Source organism: Capra hircus, chromosome 10, assembly GCF_001704415.2.
Source record: "Capra hircus breed San Clemente chromosome 10, ASM170441v1, whole genome shotgun sequence".
In the NCBI taxonomy this organism is placed as follows: domain Eukaryota; kingdom Metazoa; phylum Chordata; class Mammalia; order Artiodactyla; family Bovidae; genus Capra; species Capra hircus.
The window spans coordinates 86,290,908-86,312,129 of record NC_030817.1 but is presented as its reverse complement, the minus strand read 5'-3'; the positions used below and the strand labels follow the sequence as shown (position 1 = coordinate 86,312,129).

Below are 21,222 nucleotides of genomic sequence, written 5' to 3'. Positions count from 1 at the left end.
CGATGATAAAAATGGTAAAACCGTAAGGATATGAATAAATGGACACAGGTACAGTACTCCAGCATAGAAAGATTAAAGATATAAAGATATCAGCTCTTAAAATAAGTCATGGGTATAATTTTACTCAAAATACCATTGAACTTTGAGAATCATGACAAAAGGATTCAGAAGTTCATCTTGATAAAACATTTGAATTGATGTTAAAGTTCTAAAAAAAGAATAAATGGAGAGAAACCTAATAGAAGATATCAAAACATAGTGAAACTGTAACAGTTAAAAACATAGGGTGCCAGCACCAGGATAAAGAAGACCAGTGAGAAAATAGCCTGGAAATGGAACATGTTGGATATAAGGATTTAATATGTGATAAAGGAAGCACACATATCCATAAGGTAGAAAGATTATTTAATAAATAGTGTTAGTATAACTAAGCAATTTGGAGAAACAAAAATTTATATTTTAAAAAATATTACATATTAAAATATGTTCCAGATGGATTGATAATTACGTGGAAACAACAAGCCAAAGAAATGAATTGTGTACTGAATGAACCTAAGGAGGGAAACAACACAAATTAACAAAGGAAGTGATTGACAGATAAGATGACATAAAACTTAACTTTGAATTATCCAAAAATATTGCCAAAATGAAAAAATATAACAGACGAGGGGAAATATTTTCAGCAAATTTCCAAGGTTAATATTTTTTTAATATATGAAACTCTATGCAAATATAAAAATAGGCATAGGACAAGATTGGACAATTAACTAAATAGGAAGTTGAAAACAGGAAAAACATTTTTGATACAATTTAAACTACTAAGGAGTTACACAGACCTACCCATTAAATTAACAGCAACTCTCAGGCAGGCCAGAGTAAAATGCAATAAGTAGATGCACAAATTGGTAATGGTCTTTCATATATGTGTGTGTGTGTGTGTGTGTGTATATATATATATATATATATATGTATGTAGTGTTGCAAGCATTTGAAAACTACTCTTGTGATAAAATTCATTTTAAAAGATCTCAATACCTTTTGACCCAGAAAACCTACATCTGGGAATTGATCCAAAGAAAATAATAACTACACCCCTCTTTCCAAAAAGTGAACATATAAATCCTGTATACAGAGTTGTTTTCAAATAATGAAAACTTAGAGAAACCTAAATGGCTAATCAGAGGAGTAATTACAATTTTCATGTACCCCATAGATAGAATACAATGCAGTAATTAAATATGGTAATAGAGATTATAATTGAAAATGTGATAAGAGTAATTTTTTTAAAGCAAGCTTTCAAATTATATGTATAATTTAAGTGGTAAGAAATATGTAGAAATGACAAGCAGTTATGATGAGGGTATAGTGGGAAACTCTTTTCCTGTTTTCTGTGATCAAATATAATGCTAGTCTGTACTTAATAGAAGTACAGTACTTAGATCGGGAAGCTAATAGTCCTATGTTATGAGAAGAGCATGGGCTTTGGAAATGTGTAGATCTGAGTTCTAATTTGGGTTCTGCTTACCTAGTATGAGGCCTTGACAGTTACATAACTACTCAGAACCTCAATTTCTAAATCTGAGAAAAGCTTTGTTTATGGTTGTTGTGTGGATTAATAATAGTATATTGCAGTTGTTGATAGAAATATTGTTCTTGTCATGTGACATTTGGAATAATGTCAGTCAGCTTAAAAGCAATCATAAATTTCAATGGCAAACAACTAAGATTTATTTTTCACTTACGCTTCTTATTATCTGTGAATTGACTGTGGCTCTGCTCTGTGTTCTCTCCACTTTAGAATCAAGGTAGACTAGAAGGAAAGATGTGGACAGGTCTTAAAGGTCTGCTCTGAAGTGGTACACTTCCACTCATATTTCATTGACCAAGGCAACAGTGACACTGTGTCATAATCCTCCTTTGGGGAAGGGGTCAGTACAGAGGGGCAGCACATATGTGGGAAAAATAATATATGGTGTGACAAAGAGTGTGTTCAGTGCTGTCACTTTAAAAAGTGTGATAGTCTGGTGTATGTCTGGAGGAGAAAGATTAGAATGGTGAGTAATTCTGAAATCTTGCCTGAAATACAGTGGAAATAGTCAATGGAGAGAGCGGGGCACATTACTGCTGTCTAAAATATTTGAAGAGTGCCTGTAACTGGCTATACTATATGACATCAATGGGTGGGAGTTAGAGCATTATGTTTTGATTCAGTGTAAGGTCATAAGGAGAAAGGGAGACAGAAAAGGAAATTGGTGCTTTTTAAATATCTTACCTCATTTATATTTATATTTAAAATAATCCTATGAGGGTTTTTGTGTTTGTGTATGTTTAAGTATTGGAGAAAACAGTACCTAAGGTCACATGGCAAATAAGTGGTAAAACCTGTTTCAAATCCATGTCTGTGTGATCTCATCTCTCTCCCACTAGACTTGCTACTCTGTTTGGCTGCAAGCTTTCTTATAATTACACTGTACATCACTAGTCATCTTCTGTCTGACAAGAGTAATGACCACTCTTCCCTCATCTCTAAAATGTTTCAAAGTATATAAATGGAAGAATTGGAAGGAATGTTGAATTCCTGAATTTGAATTTAGAATTTGAATTTAGATCAGTGGTCTGCAAGCTCATTTGATCATTTGTACCCTTTCAGAAAAATAATTTAGCATGTGCCATACAAGATTTGACATAAAATTTTAGATATTTTTGTGAATTAGATTTTATGGAAAATCTATGCATCTCTTAGATGTGTATCCTCAACATTGGAGGTCATTGTTTTGGATGATTGGTAAGGCTTACTTTTCAGTATAAGATTCCATGATTCTGTTTGGCCTGAATTTTTCTGAAAGGAATAATGATAGCTTAATTAACTTTTAGAAAAAATTTTGAATGGTCTGTTACCTAAGACCAAAACTATAAATTCACTGGCATTCATAACAAAATTAAACCTGAAAATCAAATAGTAGGAAAGATGGTTTTCCAGGTAGCCAGTTAATAATCCTGTGAACAGTTCAGTCTACTATTAATATATATATAAGAGGATATAAAGGGGTTACTATTAAAAAATAAACCTGATTTCTATGTGTGGCTCAAAAAGCAACCTCGTTATTTTAGTTCTGTCTTTTCTAAGTCTGTGTGTGTGTGTCCAGAACTTACTGTACTCATATATTCTAAAAGAATCTGAAATTTTGCCTAGAGAATAATATTATTTTTGATACTTGGAAACTTATTTTAGTACTGTTTTACAACAGAGCCAGAAATCTAAATCAGGCGAAGCCTACTAGACTAAAATTTTGAGAGAGACATATCCTAAGTCAGAAACAAAGAAGTTACTTTCATTGCCTGAAAGAGGAAACTGTTTGCTTTCCTACATTCTGGTCCTTGGTTATCTGCTTTTTGCCAAGTTGATATTTCATAATTAAGATAGCTTTCTGGTTATCTTAACTGTTTCTTGGGGATAAAGTCTTTAAGAAAAAACTTTCCCAACATAGGCAAAACACTCCCTGACATAAATCACAGCAGGATCCTCTATGACCCACCTCCCAGAGTAATGGAAATAAAAGCAAAAAATAAACAAATGAGACCTAATTAAACTTAAAAGCATTTGCACAACAAAGGAAACTGTAAGCAAGGTGAAAAGACAGCCTTCAGAATGGGAGAAAATAATAGCAAATGAAGCAACGGACAAAGAGTTAATCTCAAAAATATACAAGCAGCTCATGCAAAAAAAATAACCCAATCAAAAAATGGACCAAAGAACTAAACAGACATTTCTCCAAAGAAGACATACAGATGGCTAATAAACAGTTGAAAAGATGCTCAACATCACTCATTATCAGAGAAATGCAAATCAAAACCACAATGAGGTGCCATCTCATGCTGGTCTGAATGGCTGCGATCCAAAAGTCTACAAGCAATAAATGCTGGACAGGGTGTGGCGAAAAGGGAACCCTCTTACACCTTTGGTGGGAATACAAGCTAGTACAGCCACTATGGAGAACAGTGTGGAGATTCCTTAAAAAACTGGAAACAGAACTGCCATACAACCCAGCAATGCCACTGCTGGGCATACACACCGAGGAAACCAGAAGTGAAAGAGACACGTGTGCCCCAGTGTTCATCGCAGCACTGTTTATAATAGCCAGGACATGGAAGCAACCTAGATGTCCATCAGCAGATGAATGAATAAGAAAGCTGTGGTACATATACACAACGGAGTATTACTCAGCTATTAAAAAGAATGCATTTGAATCAGTTCTAATGAGGTGGATGAAACTGGAGCCTATTATACAGAGTGAAATAAGTCAGAAAAACACCAATACAGTATACTAACGCATGTATATGGAATTTAGAAAGATGATGACGATGACCCTATACACGCAACAGCAAAAGAGACACAAATGTAAAGAACAGACTTTTGGACTTTGTGGGAGAAGGTAAGTGGGGAATGATTTGAGAGAATAGCATTGAAACATGTATATTACCATGTGTGAAATAGATCGCCAGTCCAGATTCAATGCATGAGACAGGGCGCTCAGGGCCGGTGCACTGGGATGACCCTGAGGGATGGGATGGGGAGGGAGGTGGGAGAGGGGTTCAGAATGGAGGACACATGTATACCCCTGGCTGATTCATGTCAATGTGTGGCAAAAACCACCACAATATTTTAAAGTAATTAGCCTCTAATGAAAATAATTAATTTTTAAGAAAAAAAACTTCCCAGATCACAGGAAGCAGAAATACAAATGTATATGTGAAGAGATACTCCTATCAGTTCAGTTCAGTTCAGTTCAGTTGCTCAGCCGTGTCCGACTCTTTACAACCCCATGAATCACAGCACGCCAGGCCTCCCTGTCCATCACCAACTCCTGGAGTTCACTCAAACTCACGTCCATTGAATTGGTGATGCCATCCAGCCATCTCATCCTCTGTCATCCCCTTCTCCTCCTGTCCCCAATCCCTCCCAGCATCAGAGTCTTTTCCAATGAGTCAACTCTTCGCATGAGGTGGCCAAAGTACTGGAGTTTCAGCCTTAGCATCATTCCTTCCAAAGAACACCCAGGACCGATCTCCTTCAGAATGGACCGGTTGGACCTCCTTGCTGCCCAAGGGACTCTCAAGAGTCTTCTCCAACACCACAGTTCAGAAGCATCAATTCTTGGGCGCTCAGCCTTCTTCACAATCCAACTCTTACATCCATACATGACCACTGGAAAAACCATAGCCTTGACTAGACGGACCTTTGTTGGCAAAGTAATGTCTCTGCTTTTCAGTATGCTATCTAGGTTGGTCATTGACTTGAAATTGTAGATCCAACAGTACTCTTTTGGATTCCTTTCTCATTCATTTGTACAGCTTTTTTGGACATTTGTGTTTGGTGGTAGTTTTGGAGGAAGTGTTGCTTACAGGTAAGAAATGGCTAACTTCAGCTACTTTTTCTGCACCAGTTTAAGTGGCCCGCAGGCTGGGAGTTCTTTGGTATTAAAAGTGATCCATTTGTTCTAGAAAATTATCCTGGAAAAGGACAGTTTAAATAATTTAATTTGCTATTCTTCATTTTCAGTCTTTCCTTCATTCAACAATCATTTAGTGCAGAAATATAGCAAACAAGAAAGATATTTACCACTGATTTCAAAATATATTCTTTTCTTTCCCCACCTCTCCTTCCTTCCTCTTCTCTCTATTCCCTTCTTTCCCTTCTTCTTGTAACTCCTTTCCTCCTTTGAGATAGTAACCACAGGCAAATTTTGAGGTCTGTTCATCTAAGGATAGGACAAATCATATATGATATTTATGTTATAAAAATTTTGTGGTATAGTTAGTTGGGGGGGTGATAAAATTCTTAATTTGCCTTCAAGTCCAACTGTCGTCTCACCTATGCATATCTCAAGGTGTATGTATATATTTGTTACTTAGCTCAAAAAACATATATCTTTAAATGGCTTTGTATTGTTTTAACTAAAATTAATATCAGCATGTTTTTATACATGTCCTTTTTAGATGCAGATGTCTATGATCAGACACTTAGCACATATCTTATTTTTCAAATGCCATAATTGACTTGTTATCTAAAAGCTAGCATCCATCCTAGTTAATTAAAGGCTTGTGAATGGTTACAGTTTTTTGTTCTGTTTGCTATTGTGTTCCATATTGATTTTGAAGGTAATTAAAAATAATTCTTTTCTTCTTTAGCATCAGACAACAGTCAGCGCTTTCGAGAAACCTGTTTTGCATTTGCCTTGACACCACAACAAGTGCAGCAGATCAGTAGTTCCATGTAAGTTGTCTCTGAGTGTAACTTGTAGTTTGGCCTTGTAGTTTTGTCTATAATAAGTGACTTTGAAACAATATATTCAGGGGTGAGTATTATTGTCATGCAAGTATTAGTACTGAAAAAATTATTAGAGTGTTAGTTACCATAAGAACTGTTAATATTTCTGATATACGTTCTGGAGTTAGCTGTGTCTTTGAATCAGCTTTCCTGTGTATGTCTTTAAAATAATTTTAGTTCTTACCATGTCTTTTCTAGGGATATTTCTGGGACCAAATGTGACTTCACAGTGCAGGTCCAGTTAAGGTAAAGTATTGACTACAGTATATATTCAAAGTTTAAAAGTCAATATTTCTTAAAGATTTTTAAAATCTTTCTGATTTTCAATAGGTATTTTCTGTGTCCTATATTTAAGCCATTAACTTTTAAATACTCTGTAATTTAGATTCTGTGTGAGACATCTCTTGATAAATTTGAAAAGCAAAATGAAAATTTTCCAATGTGGTACTGTCCCATATTCAGTTTCTTTTCTTAGCCCATTTCTTCTAAGAGTATCTAAGACATCTTTTATGTTAATATCTCTCTCATTGCTTTCATAAACCATCTTATGCTGTTCTTTTTACTCAGTGACTATTATAGTGTAGACTTAAGTGCCCCATACTGTTCTTGTTGCGATAGAGATAGAAGAGAAAACAAAGACGATTATTTTCCTCCGGAAGCTATTTTCCCTATAAAGTAGGAAGGATAAGTCAAACACACAGCCCAGTCTCAAAATCAAATACTAAGTTGTATGTACAGATTATATACATACTAAGAGATCAGAAAAGAGATTAAAGAACCAGCTCAGTTCTTCGTGGAATAACGTGAAAACCTCTGATCTAGACTTAGAAATAGTGTGATGAAAACTGAGAAAGCAAAGGAGAGATTGAGGTCTTGGTTTTGGAAGGCACTGACAAAGGTGTTTCTGTGTGAAAGGTGCGTTATTCTCTGTCAGGGGCAGATGATGATAATGACTGAATGAAGGGCTAAAATTTGATGCCTTCATAAATAATTACATATTGCTGTCATATTTTTTACTTCTGCCTCAATTTACATTTTGTTCATACTGGTATGTGACTTTGTCTTTTAAAACAGTGGTTTTCAGACTGTTGCTTGAAGCCACCATTTGAGGTCTACCCTCTGGCTATCATTCCACCTTCTCCCCCACCCCAACTCTCTTACCTGACACACACACATACACACTCTGAACCAAAGTAGTGCTGCTTTGGCCTGCTTTTACATGTTTGACTTCTGGGTTAGTTTTCATTTGAGGAAAATATCCCAAGACTAAATTTGCAAACCGTAGTTCTAGAACAGAAGATCCACCTGCTATCCTTAGCATTACTGTACATGCATTCTTTAACGCAGCAAGAGGTATTGATCTCATTCCAAAGGAAGGTTTCCTTTCTTTCTAAGATCAACTCAGAGATTCTAAGGGAATTGTGATGATTAAAAATGGCTTCTGAAGTGAAAGTTGCTCATTCATGTCCAACTCTTTGAGACGCCATGGACTGTAGCCTGCCAGGCTCCTCTGTCCATAGAATTCTCCAGGCAAGGATACTGGAGTGGGTAGCCATTACCTTCTCCAGGGGATCTTCCCAGTCCAGGGATGAAACCCAGGTGTCCTGCATTGCAGGCAGAATCTTTACTGTCTGAGCAACCAGGGAAGCATAAGAATACTGGAGTGGCTTAGCTATTTTAAGTTCAAATTATCTCCGGAACTTAATGGAAAAAGAACCATTTTGTATTATACTGGGGAATTATTATGTGGTTCTTTGTGTTTTGCTAAATTGTTTTCATCCCTACACTGCCCATCCCCCACAGCAATCCCAGGGTATTAAGTTTGGAGTGTATACCTTCTACTATCCTAATTATAAGTCTTTATCTAAAACATGAAAAACAGTTTGGTTAAAATTAAGATCAGTATTTTCTCTATTAGATTCCTAATCTGTTTTCATTTATCTGTTTCCCCTCTCCACCCCCATGAACATCTGTATAGAAACTTTCTGCTATTGTTCCTTTTTTAAAAAACCTTTGGTTTGTAAGAATGATTTAGATTTTCACTTTTCACATAGTTGAATGGGGTCAACTTGTCACATGGATTTTGGTTTTCGGTGGTTTCAGGCAGCCAGGTCCATGTTTCTAATTTCCCACAGCGTTGGTGTAATTGATTTGAAACTGGAGCATCCTCTGACTTTTGCTGTGTGAAGAACTGGCCTGTCATAGAAGGTTCTGCTGGGGTTAGAGATGATCTTGTGGGTGTTGATATCTGTGTGCTAAGTATATTTTGAGAAAATCTTTGTAGGTTGGTAATTCTAAACCTTTCTATGACTCTCTAACCTCTTTGAGAATGTAATGGAAACTATAGATTGTCCCTGCTTAAAGATGACCATATATGTACCCATAAAATTTTATATGGAAAATTGTCCCATTTGTGGACCTTCCCTCACACAGATTCCATGGCAGGCAGATTATTGAGAGAAGATACTTGTGCTTCTTTTGTAAAACTTGTGTAAAAACAATGAATATTTCATAGAATTCAGAGATAGCATACTTAACATATAACTCAAAAAGTTCTGTAAACATTCTGTAAAGGTGGGATGAACCTTAGCTCTATATTGGGAACAAGGAAGTCATTGAGAATTGTTGTCTTAAATAGCAGATTAATCTATTTCTCAATCTATGTAAGAATGAATAGAGTAAGGAACTTCCCTGGTGGTCCTGGGGCTAAGCCTTTACGTTCCCAGTGCAGAGGGCCCAGTTCGGTACCTGGTCAGGGAACTAGATCCCACAAAGCACAACTAAGACCTGGTGCAGCCAAATTAAAAAAAAAAAAAAAAGAATGAAAAGATTGAGAGTGTACAAATTATGTAGCTGTCTTGGTTTTTCCTGAAAGATTACGCATTTAATTTAGAAATAAATGTTTTTGTGAGTTTCTAAATAGTATTCTAAACACGTGGATATAATACAAATAATGTCGTTATTCAACATCCTCAGTTTTCAGGAACTAATGGAACACTTGAACTTGGTGGACAAAACTTGATCCTGGAGCTTGACTTCTAGCATTTTCAGTATATTCTGCTGAGAACCAAAAAAATGTATTATAGACAAAGAAGTTTGGGAAATACCATGTGTTAATCGGGCTTCCCAGGTGGCACAGTGATAAAGAGTCTGCCTGCCAGTGCAGGAGATACAGCTTCAACCTCTGGGCTGAGAAGATCCCCTGGAGGAGGAAATGGCACCCCACTCCAGTATTCTTGCCTGGAGAGTCCCGTGGACAGAGGAGCCTGGCGGGCTACCATCCATAGGGTTGCAAAGAGTCAGACACGACTGAGCACACACACGTACATTTCCCTCTTAAAAATTTACAGTCCTTATTAGCTTTGAGATGTTCTGTACAGAGAAAACTTAGTTGAATTTTTTCCATTGAAGAATGAGTGCTTTTACCGAATTTCATTGTTTTCTGTCAAATATCAACATGAATCATCCATAGGCATATACATGTCCCCTCCCTCCTGAACCCCCTCCCTAAACCACCCCTCTAGGTTGTTACAGAGCCCTGATTTGAGTTCCCTGAGTCATACAGCAAATTCCCATTGGCTATCTGTTTTACATATGGTAATATAAGGTTCCATGTTACTCTCCAAAATTTCTTAAATGTATTCAACCCCAGAGCACCCCACCTCAACCCCCCAACCCCTACCCCCGCCAGCATGCTTGAACAAATGACTGGAAATACTATGAGGACAACTACAGGTTAGTAGTTGTGACTACTGAAACTCTACATTGACAAAATTATTTATTTTGATCCTATTTAAATGCATTTATTCGTAATATGAAATGTCTAGTTTTAATAGTTGTTGCTGTTAAGTTTGCCCATCTTTTAGATTAGCTATGGAACAGAAATATCAATGAGATCATCTTTTAATAAAGGAAATTAAATTTGTTCTTTATTGTTTAGGTTTTGTTTATCAGAAACCAGTTGTCCACAAGAAGATCACTTCCCACCCAATCTTTGTGTGAAAGTGAATACAAAACCTTGCAGCCTTCCAGTAAGTCCTAAAAGCTATTTTTCCAGTGCGTTGCCAACATAGCTAGCAAATAAGTCATCACAGCTGTTGTTAATCATAGTTTTTCATTAAGAAAACGTCTTTATTTTGGATGTATATTCATGTGACTGAGTGAAACACTTGTACCAACTATGTCCAATTAACAGCTGTGACATTAGCTATGGAGACATAGTCTAGGACTTCGAGTTGGGTGTGGTAGCTTTTAGTATTTTATTTAATTTTGGGATGAAGAGATTGTTTCATCAAACCTCATATATTCTTGTGTCTGAAACCTTGTGGTAGATGGGAGATATGAAGACTGCTGTGCATTTAACGAAGGAGTGGGGGCTATTGTTGCTCACCTTTAAAATAGTCCTTATGTGTTTATCCAGGTTGTTTATGAATTCAACATGATTCTTAAATTTTTAGAGATTTTTAAGTTCTATCACCAATATTTTTCTCAGGTTTACTTTAATGAGACTGTAGGGTAGTTTCGAGAAACGTACAGAAAACTCTTACAGATGTTTGCTTCTCCACTTTTAAATGGAAATACTCATATTTTCTAATACGTAGTTTGTAGGGTGTTTTTTTTTTTTTTAAGGAATGGAAGTTGAAATGGTTGTGGAAGTAATAAATAGAAATGTTATATTTCATCCTTAGGGTTATCTTCCACCTACTAAAAATGGTGTGGAACCAAAGCGACCCAGCCGACCAATTAATATCACCTCACTTGTCCGATTGTCTACAACTGTACCAAACACCATTGTTGTTTCTTGGACTGCAGAAATTGGAAGAGTGAGTAAATTTTTGTTTCTTCCAGACTTTTGTTTTATAAGGAAGGGTTAAGCTCTGTGGCTACTTGAGCTTATATATAAATAAAATGGGTATAAAATGAGTTACCAAAGGATTTATTTTTGTCTCACAATGAATTTTCAACATGTTCCCATTTTAAAAATGGGATCTTGTAATATTCAATATTTTATAACGATAACTTTCACTAAGTATTTTCATAAACGTCTTCCTGTGTCATTTCATGTTCATCTGTATGAAACAGCTACATCATATTTCAATACAAGTATCTATAGTTTAGCCTGTTCCCTATTGTTGAACATTTATTTGATTGTTTACTTCAAAGAACATTTTGAAGACTATCCTAATAGCTCTAACTTTGCATACACGCATAGTACTTTCTTTAGAGTAAATTCCCTTAAGTGGAATTGCTGAATCAAAGACCATCAGAATTTAAAGAAATTTTGTGTTCACTGGCAGATTGCCTTACCAAAAGATGTTGTACAAATTTATTCTCTGACTTTCAGTGTTTTTTCATATGCCTGTTGACTGATAACACTTGAGTTTTATTTTCTTTGAAATCTGTACTAATTTTTATAGGTAAATAGTGGTATTAGATTGCTTTAATTAGTACTCCTTTTATTATTAGTGAGATTGAACAAATTTATTTGTGATTATTCACATTTAAAAAATATATCAATATCTGTTTCTCTGTTGCTGTTTTTCTTATTTTTATTGTTTATGAGTTCTTACATTACTGATTTAACCTTCTTTCACATGCTGCAAATGTTTGTTTGTAGTTTATTGCCTTTTCATTTATGTGATTATTTAATGTGTAGAAGATTTAAATTATTATGGAGCCAAATTTTAACCAGTTTGTTTCTTTTTTTCTTTTAATTTATTCTTTATTGAAGTATACTTGAATTACAGTATTGTGTTAATTACAGCTATGCATCAAGGATATATGACTCAGTTATATATAGATATGTATATTTATATTCTTATTCATACTCTTTTCCATTGTGGCTTATCACAGGTTATTGACTATAGTTCACTGTGCTATTCAGTAGGATCTTATTGTCTGTCCGTTCTGTATATACTGGTTTGCATCTGTAAATCCCAAACTCCTGCTCCTCCCCTCTCCCATCTCCGTTCCCCTTGGCAACCACCAGTTTATTTTCTATGTCCTTGATTCTGTTTGTTTCATAGATAAGTTGGTTTGTGTCATATTTTAGATTCCACATATAAATGATACCATATGGCAATTCTTTCTCTTTTTGACTTACTTCCCTTAGTATGATAATCTCTAGTTGCATAGTTTTGTTTCTTTATAGTCTTTCCGCTCAGCCTCTGTTGGATTTAGTTTATCTGCCCTTCCCAATCTTACATAAATATTTGTTTATATTTTCTCTTGACTTCTGAGATTTCTTATTTTATCTTTACATATTTAATCCATTGTAAATTTACATGTGAAATAAAAATTTAATTTTTTAAATAGCCAGTTCTAACGCCATTAACTAGACAAATGCTAATTCTGAAGTAACCATTGTTATATATTTGATTTTTATTTATCCTGTGTGTGTTTCTGCACTTTGCTGTATTGTTTTTTAGCCTAGCATTCTTTTTCTGGCACAATTTTAGAATATTTTTGATTGTTACAATTTTATATGAGTTTGTATATTCACAAATTCATTTGAAGTTTGCAGAATTTATGCTATATTCCATGTACTATACTGAAAACTGTCAGTAACATAGTGAGAAAAAAAAGTCCTGACTTGGAGCCAGAATCCAGTTTACACACAAAAATGTGAACGGTGTCACAGGAAATATAAAGAAGGGGTGCATGGTGATATTAGAGTATATTCGGGCACTTTGAACTAGAGAGAGGTCAGGCAGGGCTCCCCTGAGGATGTAATGACTGAGCTAAGAGTTGAGAGAAGGGCAGAAGGAATCAGTTTGGTGAAGGATTCAGAGCAAATGGTCTTCAGAGTAGCCCACTGGCAGGTGTGAGCCTAGTTCTTTTTTTTTTTTTTTTTTTCAGGCAAGACTTTATTGGGTCCCCTGCCGCAGCAAGGAGGAGCAAGAGCAAACAACAGGTTCCCTTGTTTCCTTTCTCCCTAAGGGGAGATAAGTTTGTACATTACACAGGGTGAGGGTAGGGGTGTGTTGAGGGGTCGGACATGTGCAGTTGGGGCAAATTCTGGACAAACAATATGAAAAGACCAAAAAAACCCCACGGCCACTTCTGAAGAACCAGGAGCAAAAACAGGGTTTTGCAAGCAAAAGCAGGGTGCTGAGCACGCCCCCTGCACTCAGCACCTCCAGTGGGGTGGGCAAACACCTAGGCCACTCTTCTGGCCTGACCCCAGAGCCAGTTGTTTTAAGAAACTGAAAAGGAGCGAGAATGGCTAGAGTTTGAGATGCCTTTAAGATATTCTGGATAGGTGGGCATATGGGCTCAGAAAAGAGTTTGGGCTAGAGGGAAAAAAAAGTATTATCTGCATATTGGTGATTATTGGAGCCATAAAAGCAGGCTGACTTTGTTCAGGGAAAATGTGTCAAGTAAGAAGAAGAGAGCATTGAAGACTTATTCTTGAGGAACTAGATAACATTTAATACTGGGTAGAAGAGAATGAACCTGAAGAGGGCATAGGGAAATAGTACCAGAGATGTGACGGAATCGAGGGTGAATATGAGAAACCAAGGGAAGAATTTCAAAAAAGGAGGAGAGGATAAGCAGTATTGAACAGATGTTGAGAAATAAGTATTTTTTGAAGTCTAAAAAAATACCTTTTGGATTAAAAATAGAGCATAAGCTGCTCTGGCAGATAGTGGGAGGAGAAGCCAGATTGTGACCAGGTAGGTGCAAGGGAGGCCATGGAGATGGTGAGCTGTAGAAGTGTGGCTTTGGAAATAGTTTCAGGTAAGCTGGAGGGAAATGTGAGATGACAGTTGTTTGTTTGCTTTAATGGGAGAGTGTTAAACATGTATATAGGATGATGGCAAGTATCGTCTTGAGAGGAAGAAGTTAAATATACAAGAGGAAGAAAGAATAGTCAGTAGTAAATTTCACAATAACTCATGGTAGCTAAGAGGGACAGCTTCTTTATTTAGTGGAATAAAAGAAGTGTGTGTGTGTGTGTGTGTGTGAGAGAGAGAGAGAGAGAGATTATTACTGGAGAGATGAGTTAAGCTCTGATCTGATGACTTCGGGTATGTCTGTGAAATAGGAAGTGAGAGAAGCTGCTGAGAATGAGAGAAGAAATCAGGGCCTTGAGAAGAGTGAAATGTTGGAAAAGTAATTACAGAGAATAAGACATATTCCCTTGCATTATTCCCCAAAATCTTTCTGGAAGTGAATGAGCTTGCTTAAAATTTGTGTGTTAACTTAGAGAGGATTAACTTATTTACAATATTCAGTGTCCTTATTTCAGGAACTGTGTTTCTCCATTTATTCAAATCTTCTTTCATGTTCCTGTAATTTAATAGATTTCTTCTCATAAATCTTTCATATTGTTTTGATTCTTGTTTATTATTATTACTGCTTCTGTAAATAGTTCTTTTTTTAGTGTATTTTCTTAAATTTTATTTTTGACTTATTTAAAAGCTAGTTATTGTTGAATATTTACTATTCCTGTATTGGTTCTGATAATTTTTTAGTGGGTTCTGATAACGTTTTAGTGGGTTTTAGTGTTTCCAGACCAGCAGTCTTGAGTCTGAGAAGTATCATTATATAAATAATGATAATCCTAATACTTATGCCATAATTTCTTCTTCTTGTTCTGTTGTACTGTCTACAGCCTTCAGAACAATGTTAAATAATGTGAACACTAATAGACATACTTGACTTGTTCTTTATATGAATGAGAAGACGTGTCACAGCATTAAGTATTATAATGACCATTAATTCTTGATAGAACTTAATTGCATTAATAACATAATCCTATGATCCTCTTTTTTACTGGATATTTTTGAGAGAAATATCCAGTAAATTTTTATATTTTATCAAAATCCTTTTTGACATCTATCACGGTCATCTTCTTTCCTTTACCTAATCAATATGTCACTAGTAGGTTTCAATCCTTTAAAATGATCTTTTTCTGGTGTACCTTGGGCTCCTTGTTTTTTCCTCCTTTTTAAAGAAGGTATTGCAGATATTTTGGATTTGTCTGTGTGTGTGAGAGTATAACCTGCCTGGGAAGTGTATAAACACCAGGGTGTTTACTATGAACCATGAAAAAATCTGAAACTGGGGGAGAGGAGGGAAATGTGGTTGCTGATAATATAGCACTATAGTAACTTCTTAGTTTGGTTTTTAATCACTAGTTTTACTCAGCTTATGAAGATACTCTAAACAGTACATGTAGGATCTCTTACTGTTTGAGGGATTAATTTCTATATTATTAGTTTTTATTGAGAAATGTTACTGTTATGTCTTCAAAGGAAATAAATACGGTGAGGTGGTGAATGGTGAGTGGAAATGTTAGTCACTCAGTCATGTCTGACTCTTTGTGACCCCATGGACTATAGCCCACCAGGCTCTTCTATCCATGAAATTCTCCAGGCAAGAATACTGGAGTGGGTTGCCATTCCCTTCTACAGGGGATCTTCCTGACCCAGGGATCGAACCCTGGTCTCCTGCATTACAGGCAGATTCTTTACTGTCTGAGCAACTGAGGAAGCCCATAGTGATGGTAACCATCTTCCAATATTTTTTAACTCTTTGCAGTCAACATGTTGTACACTTTAAAACTTATGCAATGTTATAAGTCAATTAAAAAATTATGAAAGAAAAAGCTACTACAGTGCTTGAAGGAAATAAGTGAACTATAACTTCTTATCCTACCTCAGAGTAATCACTGCATGTAGCATTTATTAAACTGTCATTGTAGAGAAGTTTAGATACTTGTGTAAATACTAATACTTAATGTGTGTATCATATCTTAATAATGAAGAAAATGTCCTATGAACTCATTAGACAATTTGAAGACTCTTTGAAAGAGCATTTGACAAAAGCGTTAGTGTAGTACAATGTATTTCAGTAGTTGGAGTTAGATAGCACTTTGAAGGGGTAGCTGGAATAGTATGATACCATCCACCTAGAAGAGATACTATACCACTATGAAGGTGGTGGGTTTTTTGTTTTTTTTTTTTTTTGAGTAGGGAGTTGCTGCTGAATCTTTCATGTGATATAAAATTTAATTCCATATTATCAGTACATGTGTTTGTTAACAGCTGACCATCTCTTTGCTTTTTTTTGCTTGTTATGTGTTTCAGCTAGAGTGAACATACATTTTCACTTGTACCTGTGGTTTCTACTTGATCTCTCCTTAAAAATCTATATAAAACCTTAGGTGATTCTGAATACTCAAGCTGTCAGTAGATGATTTCACAGTGTTAATTAGCATTTCTTCAGTTTCTGTCATACTTGAAGCATTAATCAAATAATAAAGATGAGTAGGATTTTTTTTTCCAAAAGAAGCTTTTTAGTTTTATATTAGATTGGTATGTTTGTTGTCAGTCTAAAATTTTGGCAAGTTTTATTTGCTCCTCATTAATAAATCAGAAGATTTGGGACTTGCCTGGTGGCTTAGCGGTAAAGAATCCACCTGCCAATGCGGGAGACACGGATTTGATTCCTGGTGAGCCACAACTATTGAGCCTGTGCTCTGGAGCCTGGAGTCGCAACTGCTGAAGCCCACACACCCTAGACCCATGCTCTGGAATAAGAGAAGCCACCTCGACAAGAAGCCCAGGCACTGCAGCTAGAGAGTAGCCTCCACTCGCCGCAACCAGAGATAAAGCCTGCTTACAGGGACAAAGACCCAGCACAGTCATAAATAAATAAATGAAATTTTAGAAAGACTATTAAAAATAATTGTGTTTAATTATGTTAGTTGCTCAGTCATGTCTGACTCTTTGCAACCCCATGGACTGTAGCCCGCCATACTCCTCTGTCCTTGGAATTCTCCAGCCAAGAATACTGGAGTGAGTAGCCATTCCCTTCTCCAGGGGATCTTCCTGTCCCAGGGATTGAACCTGGGTCTCCTGCATTGCAGGCAGATTCTTTACTGTCTGAGCCACCAGGGAAACGTCTAATGAAAGTAAATTAGCTGTTAATTTTTTAAATTTAACTTTTATTTCATATGGAGGTATAGTTGATTTACAGTGTTGTGTTGGTTTCAGGTGTACAGCAAAGTGATTCAGTTTTACATGTACATATATCCATTCTTTTTCAGATTCTTTTCCATTTATGTTATTAGAGAATATTGAACAGAGTTCCCTGTGCTATTTAGTAGGTCCTTGTTGATTATATATTTTATATATGTGCTGTGCTTAGTCACTCAGTCACATCCAACTCTGTGACCCCATAGACTGCAGCCTGCCAGGCTTCTCTGTCTATGGGTGTTCTCCAGGCAGGAATACTGGAGTGGTTTGCCATGCCCTTCTCTAGGGGATCTTCCCAACCCAGGGATTGAACCCAGGTCTCCCGCTTTGCAGGCAGATTCTTTATAGCCTTAGCTACCAGGAAAGCCCAGGAATACTGGAGTGGGTAGTCTATCCCTTCTCCAGGGGATCTTCTCAACCCAGGAATTGAACCAGGGTCTCCTGCATTGCAGAAGTGTGTATATGTTAATCCAAGACTCCTAATTTATCCTCCTCACATTAGCTTATTTTATACTCCCCCCAACCCTGCCCCTGGAAAATGTATAATATGTGAGCACCAATAAGTTTCTGAACTATAAATGAAAATGTGACCTTCCAGAGTGTATTATAGTATATATTCTCCTCTTGCCAAAAGAGGGGACTGTGTTTTCCAGAGAGTGGACGTAAATGAAAGTTGGAGTGTACATTGGACTAGGTTAGGAGGGTCAAATCAAATGGTGTGTGAAGTTAAGATCTCTAGAGAGCCACTCTGGCCTTGGCCTTGAGTCCTTTGTCTTGATATCCCTACTCTCCTCTTGATTTCTAGTGCCACCTTTGTCACCAAGCGGGCGCATGATCATGAGCAGATTACATACATTTTTAAAATTTAAATAAAAAATATTTTGTGTGCTTCCATTGCATCAATCCTTTACTTAGAAAAGTACTTGCCCTACGTATCTCTTACAAGCCGCCTTTGAGGTTTAAATGAAGTGGATAGTATACATTAAGAGTGCATACAAAGCTCTGTATAGCTAATAAGTAGAAGATGGCAATAATTATTTTTCCTTTTGCTTCTTTCGCAGTCTCTTGATCTCCTTCTTGATTCCAGTACCAAGTGGAAAGTGGGCCTCCTCATTTACCTCTCTTACCCTTCATAAGCTTCAGCCCTCTTTTATTCCTTTTATCCAGTCGTGTACCCTTTCCTTTGCCTTGTTGATCAACTTTTTCTTTGTTCCCTTTTTCCTGCTTCCATCTCTGGGTAATCCCTCTGCCGGTCATGGATATTCATCTGTTCACTTGCCAAACCAGCAGCTTCTCTTTGAATATTTAGTATTCCCTCTGCTTCTTGTGGTAATAGCCGAAGTAGGGTCTTTTCAAGAACTAGTTAAAAGCATAGAGAGAGATTCAATGGTATAAATTACCATTTGTAATTTGTAATTTTTTGAATAGCTACCTTTACTAAATATGGTTTATGATGACTTTGGCATCTTACTGGCCTTGGTTTATATTTATTTTAAATAATATTCTTTTACAAAAGTGCCTAAAATGGTTAGCTTCAATCATAGGTAGTCAGGTAATACAGAAGCATAACAGATCTGGCTTTATCTCTTGAAAGTTGCAAAATTAGGGCAAAATCTTTTACTTCTCTACACTTCACTCTCCTCAGCAGCTTTTTGGTTAAGATTAAATGAATTACCGTTCATGAAAACACCTGAGATAGTGTTTGGCACACAGTAGGTGTTTTAACAGGTGTTAATTTTCTTTCTCTATCATTTTGGGGTTAAAGTAGATGTACCTATTTACTTACATATGTTGTTTGTTTTCTACATCGTTTTTTTTTTTTTTTTTTTCCAGAACTATTCCATGGCAGTGTATCTTGTAAAACAGTTGTCCTCAACAGTTCTTCTTCAGAGGTTACGAGCAAAGGGAATAAGGAACCCGGATCATTCTAGAGCTTTAAGTACGTATGATAATCTTGTTTTATTTATGTAGCCGAACTGTTTTGGTAAAAGTTAGAATAGTGTTTTCTCAACTCCAGAAATTTTAGGGTTTTTTTTTTTTTTTTTACTAGAGCTTGTCAGAGTGGATTAAAACACTGAAAACCTTGTTTTGTGAGCTAGAGTAATTCAAGACTTAACAGTAGTGTTAGGAAATTTCTTGGCAGTCCAGTGGTTAAGACTGCATGCCTCCACTACAGAGGGCATGGGTTCTGTCCCTGGTTGAGGAACTAAGATCCCACATACTGCATGGCATGGCCAAAAAAAAAAAGTTTTAATATCTTTGTCATGACCTATATTGTATAATTTATATTTTATTGATCTTAAAATTAACTTTGTAACATCAGTATATGAACACAGAATATTTTACCAAAGCTTCATTAAAAATAAATGTTCAGGAATTCTAGAAGATGGAAAGAAAATCTTGGCATATATTTTACAACAATTATTGTGTATTTAAGGTTTATCTAGGAAAAAAGTCCAAGGATATGTGATGACAGCATCCCTTCATTAACAAAGTAAAAGGAAAGTCAGTGGGGTGGTAGATAAAATAATGAACTAAGTTCTGCTTTTAGTCAACTATGTGGCCTTGGAAAGTCAGTCTACCTCCTCTGAATTGCTCGTTCCTCATCTGTGACGAGAAGTTTATACCACGTGATAATCTAACACTCCTCCAAAGTCTGCATTCTTCGGTGGAAAGGATCGATCCTTTTGTTCTGTTGAATTTGAGAGGCAGAAAGGTGCAACTAGACTGTTCTGGCCTCAGTGAGGGTTGAGCCCAGAGGTTGATGGCCTTCCAAAGAAGTAAGCTAAGTTCTTCCTTTATTCTCTTCCTTATAAGAGGTAGATCCTTCATAAATGAATTTGCAGGTGTCTGGAGATGGGCACTTGGAAAACAAAACTTTTACAGATGAAGGTTAGACGGCTACCCTTTAAGGACACTCTTGATGTGAGTTGATTAATGAGCCCCTATCAGATTTGTAGTTAGGAACATTCTGATAGAAAAAAACTAAAGCAGTAAGACCTCCTTTCCTCTTGCTTCCCCTTGTGGCATGGCTTTTATTTTTGTTCTAACCTGTTTTCATACCAGAGTAAACGATCCCACTACTTCTGAATATCAGTATACCCTTCAGAGTTCATTGAAGGATTTTTCTACTTAAAAGAGGCTCTTTTAAAAATGCAAATATTCTGAGTCAAGAGGAGCACACTGGTAGCTAATGCCTCTGTTGGCATTCCTTGATAGACAATGGAGAGCTAGTGGTCTGGCTGATGTCTAAGGGAGTGGAAGCACCATTTGCCATAGTAAGGACCCTAAAAGTAGAGAAGGGACAGACACCTGCTTTGAAGGAACATGAAGAATTTTTCTTTTTTCACACTCCATTCCTGGTCATTCTCTTGAGAATCTTCGTATTTTGCCTCATAATATTAGACTCTCATTTAGCCAGAAAGTATTATTAAATTATGGGAGCCTGTGTGGAAAAGGTCAGACCAGGAAATAAAGCTAAAAGTTGATGAAGCTATTAAGTGGCACAACAGTAATAATAAGGCAAGCTGTCTTTGTTCAAACGTAAAGTCTTCTCCACTTGTAGCTGTAGCACCACCTGGAGGGGGAGTGGAAAGGTGAGCCTACAATTACTTTCTTTACTGGCACAAACCACTGTTAGCCACTGTTAAGCAGGAAAAGCTACTTAACTCAAAAGCTGCTTATTTCATCTCTGATGCATCCTGGAAGTGGAGAATAGTAGGAGATTGGGTAGAATTTTTGTCACACTTTGTGTCTTATCTTAATTGGCCTGGGGAACCAACAAAACATTCACTGGATCCTACCAGTAAAACATTTGTCGTGATTGACTGAAGAACAGATTGTTTGCCTTTATGCTATCTCTAAAGAAGTAAGTTTCCTGGCACATTAATTATGTAATTAAAAGATTCT

The 21,222-nt window shown here is 36.4% G+C and overlaps 1 protein-coding gene across 2 annotated transcripts in view; it reads left to right on the top strand.

Annotated features, from left to right (window-relative positions):
* The window catches only part of PIAS1 (protein inhibitor of activated STAT 1), a 129,029-nt gene that overhangs the window by 74,855 nt on the left and 32,952 nt on the right, over window positions 1–21,222 (top strand). For both annotated transcript variants that reach the window (XM_018053602.1, XM_018053601.1), the window contains exons 3-7: window positions 6,190–6,274; window positions 6,527–6,574; window positions 10,269–10,359; window positions 11,017–11,151; window positions 19,147–19,252. In XM_018053602.1, coding sequence (XP_017909091.1) covers window positions 6,190–6,274; window positions 6,527–6,574; window positions 10,269–10,359; window positions 11,017–11,151; window positions 19,147–19,252 — 465 coding nt within the window. The remainder of the gene's footprint in view (window positions 1–6,189; window positions 6,275–6,526; window positions 6,575–10,268; window positions 10,360–11,016; window positions 11,152–19,146; window positions 19,253–21,222) is intronic.